General features: G+C 53.2%; 1 protein-coding gene across 1 annotated transcript; it reads right to left on the bottom strand.

Moving 5' to 3' along the window:
* On the bottom strand, window positions 1-3,196 carry SPINK4 (serine peptidase inhibitor, Kazal type 4). The gene is made up of 4 exons (XM_014959217.1): window positions 3,067-3,196; window positions 1,977-2,011; window positions 1,553-1,665; window positions 1-88 (listed from the first exon to the last, which is right to left on the bottom strand). The coding sequence occupies exons 1-4, from the start codon at window positions 3,125-3,127 to the stop codon at window positions 34-36; spliced, it is 264 nt and encodes an 87-aa protein (XP_014814703.1). The 5' UTR covers window positions 3,128-3,196; the 3' UTR covers window positions 1-33.
* Window positions 3,197-6,566: the final 3,370 nt, after the last annotated feature.

Below are 6,566 nucleotides of genomic sequence, written 5' to 3'. Positions count from 1 at the left end.
CTGTTTCTGGGCTCAGGAAAGCTACAATAAAGCTCAGATATCTTGACACTCCCCGTCTTTCAAAATCTGGATATCTTGCCTGGTTTTCCTAGAATAACATAAGAAAAAAAAGAGTAAGAGCTCAAAAAAATATTCCCCGAGCCCTACTTTGGTTCCTATCCAGCCCGTGGAATGGAGCTGACTCTTACAAAATTGCCTTGCTCATTTTCCTGTCTAAAAAGCTGAGGTGACTGCAAGCCATCCTGGCCCACAGATGTGCCCTCCCCAGGTGTGCAGCACTGTTGGTGGGTCTCCAGACCAACCTGCTCACAGCAGGGCTGTCCCCAGGGTGAGGTGATGGTGGCCATAGCTCTGTCTGAGCCCTAACCAACCCCACTAAGGATGGAGACCCCTCCTGCCTCCCTGGTGCACAACCCTCCTGGGAAAGGTGTTTCCCCTGTGTCCAACCTGTACCCGCTGGGGCTGCTCGTTGTGGCTACCTGCTACCACCAAGAAGAGTGTGGATCCATCTCATTTGCAACCATAGGTTGCTGGTAGATCCCCCCAGGCCTCCCCTTCCCCAGACTAACTGGACACAACTACTCCACACCTCCTTGCATCTTCCCTTGACAAGCTGGGCATCCCTCTCCTCCTGCAGCCCAGCACACAGTTTGTGTTATTTGCTGTGCAAGTGCACTGCTGACCTGTGTTCAACCTGATCTTCACCTTGGTCCCTTTCTAGCAGGAATCCCTGCTCAGACAGTCACTTCCCAACCTGGATGAAAACACTACCCCAAAGCAACCATGTGCTTCTCATGAGGTCCCTGTTACCCTGGTCCTCAAGTTTATGGTGGTACCTTTGGTGTGAAGTTCTGCCAAAAAGAGCAGCGAGGCACAAAACTGGGCATCTGCATTCACAGAGGTTGCTTTGAAAGAATTAGTGGTCCCATTTGACTGTCCAGACTACATGCCTAGTAGCCCTTTCTGCCCATTAAGTTCAACCATCCCTTCTCTAATTGCAGGCAGCACAGACAGTGAGGCTTTTGCTCATCCTCTACAGAGTGTCTGGTTCGTTGCCGGCTTGCAGGCACCATGCTGGGGGATCTTCTGCCGTGGACTCCTGACCTCACCTTTTGGATCTGCTGATCATGAAGCCACAGGGTGGTCTGATTTAGCAAGCTGATCCAACAGCTGAGTATTCAGCTCTTCTGTGGGATTAGTCCCTTGTCAACACAACGAGCTAAATCTCTCAGCCTGCAGCTGCACAGTAGTCACTGAACATGGTGCCAAGGATGGCAGAAACCTGCAGAGAAGGGCTGGGGACATGCCTGCACCTATCTGCGGGCACTGCCAGCTCAGGATTGGAAAGCTCACAGGCTTCACAGCCCAGCGCATGGCTCAGTTGATGTGAAAAAGTCCTCTTCTCTTTGCTAGTCAGAACACATGTGCTTCCCATCTGCCATGGCTTTTCCCAGGCATGGAGGAGCCTGAATGACAATATTTCGCAAGCGCCCAGTTTCAGATGGCCAAAATGAAACTCCTGGTGGAGTTTCATAAGGTTTCATAAGCTTACATTTGCTCCACACAGAGCTGGCATTCATTGGAGTAGGTGTTCCCGTCGGTCCCACAGACAGGCAAGTGCAGAAGGGGGCAGGCCTGCAGCTCAACCATGTCTCCACACACCGGCTGGAAAGGAGAAACCGCAGCACACACTTCAGTGTCAGCAACACCCATCTCTTACTCCCATGGCACCTGGGCAGGAGCAAGTGCCACTGGTGACCTGGTCCCCTCTGACCTGGACAGGGGGGAAAGCAAGGAGGAGAGGTGACAGCACCCCTCAGTGGGACTCACACCCTGGGCTTTCGTACGGGTTTGATGCTGGAGGACTGGTACCCACAAGGGTGGGGATGACTCCTGGGAACAGCCTTTCTCCCAGGCACGCCAGGCACTAAATCCCATCTCAAGCCATGAGCAAGATAAAAACAGAAACCTCTTACCTTTCTCAGGCCTTTCCCTTCATTCAGCTCTGCCCCTGAAACAGACCAGAGACCTGTGAGAGTGGCACATCTGTGACTGGTGGCAGGACCACGAGGCATTGATAGAGGGTCACATCTGAACCAAAGGGAAGGCTGGGCTGTGCAGGGCGCACTCAGGACCCAGATCAGCTGTGTGGGTTTGGTGAGAGGGGATCTGCACGCCCCCCAACCCCTCCCTCCCAGCAGCACAGCACACAGCCTCCATCTGCTGCTGAGCCACCTGGGACAAAGCTAGGAATGCCTGTTCCCACCTCCTATTCCCTCTCCTCTCTTCCACTCTCTGGAGCAGGAGCTCCACTGAGCATTCAACACATCCCAGGAAATGCGAATCTATGCAGTGCTGCATGGGGACATGGGGTGTCTTCAGAGGGCTGAGGTTGGGTGACGCTGCACAGCCGGACAACAGCCATGCCCAGGGAGAGCTTCATTCAGCTGGTTCCATTTCTGCAGTCAGGCAGAGCAGTAGCAACAGTTCATAGCCCATCTGTGCGGTGCACAATGTCCTGGGAGCATGAGGGCTCACACACGAGACCCTGCAGGACCACCACTATGTGCACCTAGGTAGCACCGGTTTGCCAGAGCCTCTGTGGTTTAGTGATGGTTTTTTATCAGAGTTACGTTGATGGTTGGACTGGATGATCTTAAAGGTCCCTTCCAACCTAGACAATTCTATGATTCTATGATCCTATGAATATGCTGCAAAGACTTAATGGAGGCAGGAACGACAGTAGTTGCCACCCCAGTGTATGTGCTGCCCTCCCAGATCCTGGTTCCCGTTTGCATTGTGGGCTGTCCCTATCCCACCCATCTCTGGAGTGGAACACAGTTGACAAACTAGCCAGTAACTCTTGCCCTGAACTGCTGAGAAGGCACGGTGTGTTTACTCAAGTCCTTCTCCCACACCGCACTGCCACTGTGTTTGCTCACCCCTCCTCACCTCCTCTCCAAACCAGAGTTTCTGTGTCTTTCTTCCCTCCCATCCATTTTTGGTCTCTCCATGGTTCCCAACCCACCACCGAAGAGCAGGCTGCCAGCAGCAGAGTGCACTTACCACCAGTGGTGACAAGAGTCACCAGTGCTACTGCCACCACCACCAGTTCCCTCACGGACATGGTCAGCTCAAGCACATGCGCTCGTGCACCTCGCTCCACTCGTGGCTGCCTTTATAGGGGAGGGCACCGGCTTATCTCAGAGGTGCTGGGAAAACAGCATTTTGAGCAGTGCCTGATGTGAGCTGGGAACAGCTGGGCTGTGCACCTAGTGGAACCATGTGGGCACTCTCATGCAACTGATAAGCCACCCCAGTGCCACCTGACAGCTCCAGGTGCCGTCACAGGAGGCTGCTTTATAATCCCTTCACACTGTAGCCAGCGTTGGGCAACGCTATTCATCTCTGCTTCACCCAGAGAGCTTACCTCCGAGGTTTTCCTGCCTGAATCAGCCCTCCAGCTTTGCAGTTGCCGTTCTTCATTCATGGCAGGTATCTCCATTTGGGTCGGGAGACTTTTACTTGGGGTGCTTTAAAAAGAGTGTGGCCAGCAGGTCAAGGGAGGCCATCCTCCCCCTCTACCCTGGTGAAGCCACATCTGGAGTACTGTGTCCAGTTCTGGGCTCCCCAATTTAAGAAAGATAGGGAACTGCTGAAAAGAGTCCAGTAGAGGGCTACAAAGATGACCAGAGGACCGGAGCTTCCCTCGTGTGAGGAAAGGCTGACACGTGGGTCTTTTCAACCTGCAAAAGAAAAGACTGAGAGGGGATCTCACCAATGCTTTTAAATACCTAAAGGGTGTCAAGAAGGTGGGGCTAGACTCTTTTCAGTGATGGCCAGCAAGAGGACAGGGGACAACAGGCACAAACTGGAACACAGGAAATTCCATCTCAGCATGAGGAAAAACTTTACTTTGAGGGTGCCAGAGCACTGGGACAGGCTGCCCAGGGAGGCTGTGGAGTCTCCTGCTCTGGATATATTCAAAACCCACCTGGACACAATCGCATCCAATCTGCTCTAGATGAATGTATTTTGGCAGGGGAGTTGGACTAGATGATCTCTGATGGTCTCTTCCAACCCTGCCAGTCTGTGATTCTCTGATTCTGTGACTTCACATGAAAAAGCCAGGAAATTTAGGCTGATTTGGGTATCTGCGCTGTGGCCACCCTGTTACCCTGTGAGACCCAGCCAGCCAGATGCTCAGGTGCCTGATGCACTGGCCAGGCCCCAGGAGGGAGACCTCAAACACACAAGGAGGTCTGCTGTCATCCTCTGGCAAGCCCACCCTGTCAGTGGGTGGGATGGGACAGGGAGGGGGCACAGAGGGGCTGGAGGGAATGGAATTCAGCTGAGTGGGAGCAAGGAGCTGCAGGTGCAGCCCCTGCCTGTGCTCCTCTACCATCCTCATGGGCGCTTCAGTACCTTGCTCCACTCAGCAGCTTGGTCACATAAGCAGTTGCAGCTGAGATCGACAGAGCAAAATGATCTTTATGATAAGATTCAGTGTGATGGAAGGGGGCTGTGTGCATGGATACCCAGTTTAAATGCACAGAGGTGTCACATACAGCAGGGAGGGGACAGAGAGGCTGGAGAGGATCCTCAGTGGTAAGAGACGCCAACTCCTCAGTTAAGGACTTCTCAGCAAGCACCACCATCCCAGAAGATGCCAGCTCCTCCACCTGCAAGACTGGATGCTCGACATCAGGCTTTCCATGTATCCTGGTTTGTCCTGGTCACCGCGTGACATCCTCATCACCTCTTTCTGGGAAGCTGAATTTTCCACATCCACCCCCATTTTCATTTGGTGAATCAAAATCAACTGGTGAAGGATGGAACAGAGGACCACCGGGTGGAAAGGTGGAGGGCATAGCTGAAGAGTAGTGCTGACCAAAAACTTGTTTGGGACAGACTTGCTGAGATGAAGTCTGGGCCACGAGTGACAGCAGGCCTCCTTCATCCTGGGAGCAGGCAGGAGATGCACAAGGGCAGGGAGTTGTCCTCCAGGAATCCCCAGCAGGCTGGGAGAGCTCCAGACACCCGCAGTGTCCACATTTGCACTTGCTGAGGAGCTAGCCATGACCGTGCTGAGGACATTTCTAGCCCCCAGTCTTGCCTGGGGCTTAGGAAGGTCCACGCTGGCCCCAGCCATCTGAGAGAAGAGGGAGCAGCTTGGTGAGCATCCCCCGTGGCCAGAGGTGTATGGGCCCTGCCCGGGGCTGCTTCCATCCTTGCCCTTGGGTGGTCCTTCCAGCCAACTCAGCGCTGTGGCTGGCTTTTGGGAAGGGGGAAGGTGACCAATTCAGCATTTCCCTTGCAGAACCATTCCTCCCCTCTGCCGAGGAGGCTGTGCACATGTTTTATATTCCCTCTTCACAGAGTTTACACAGTTCAATAACCTTTGGCTTTCATTATTATTCCACTTTGGAAATCCCTCATCTAAAGTAAATATTTAACTGCATTAGCAGTTGTTCCTGAGGCACATGGGGGCCTGTTGGGCTTGTTTAGTCTAGTACAGGGGAGGCCAAGGGGGGATCTGATAGCTGCCTACAACTGCTGGAAGGGCAGCTGATGGAGCCAACCTCTTTGTAATGCCAGATGACAGAATAAAAAGCAACAGGCATAAATCACAGTCCTGAGATGTTCAGCTTGGGAATTAGGACAGAAGTCCTACCCAGAGGGTGAGCAACTCAGACCAGCAGGGAGGTGGAAGATCTCCATCCTTGCTGGGTCATGTATAGAGCTGCAAAGGCCCTGACCAAGCCCTTCTGTGCATGAGGTTTGGGGGGTCCTGGTGACACAGCAGCTATCACTCTCTGGCACATGCGGATGTATTTCCTTGGGTGCCCACCTTGCAAATCTGACCCCAGTCAAGATTAAACTACATGGAAATCATGGGGCCTCCTCCTGCAAGCTGCTGCCACACCAACATCAGCACAGCCTTAGATGAGGGCTATCATGGGCCTTTATGGTCGTCTTTAATGTTTCTACTACCAAAACCCCCACCCAGATTCTGATCATAGTGTGTCTGGTGCCACTGCTGTGGAGAACCATGCTGTGCCACCAGATCTGAGCATTGCCTGGCTCTTTGGGTCATACTGGTGGCAGTGCAGGAGCAATGGGCTGGGGCTGTGCAGCTGGGACATGTTGTGTGCTACAGATCACCCTCCTTGGATGGAAGGGAGCAGGAAACATCTGCATCCCCTTAGTGGTGGAGGCAGTAGGTCGCGTGGTGCTGGGAAGAAGCTGTTGGCACATACAAGGCTTGATCTCCCTCCAGCTGGTTCCTGTGGTATTCAAATGCTGTTGCCTTCACAGAGCAAATTAAAATGACACATCAAGAGATGGTAAAGGGGAAATCACCTCTTGCAAACTAGTTTTGCCTTTTCCTGCTTTTCTCTCAAGCACAGGCTTGCAGCCCCCGATGAAATCCCTGCCTGCTCTCCCCCTCAAAGAAGAGGTGGGGAAATTCTTCCTCAGGTGGGACAGGAGGTGTTCCGGTGGCTGCCTGCCCTCATGCTGGCCACGCAGCTCCAGCTATGTCTAAGACAGTCATGCATTTGAGC

This window comes from Calidris pugnax, unplaced genomic scaffold, assembly GCF_001431845.1.
Source record: "Calidris pugnax isolate Ruff unplaced genomic scaffold, ASM143184v1 scaffold404, whole genome shotgun sequence".
NCBI lineage: Eukaryota > Metazoa > Chordata > Aves > Charadriiformes > Scolopacidae > Calidris > Calidris pugnax.
The sequence above is the reverse complement of the archived record's forward strand: the minus strand, read 5'-3'. Positions and strand labels throughout refer to the sequence as shown.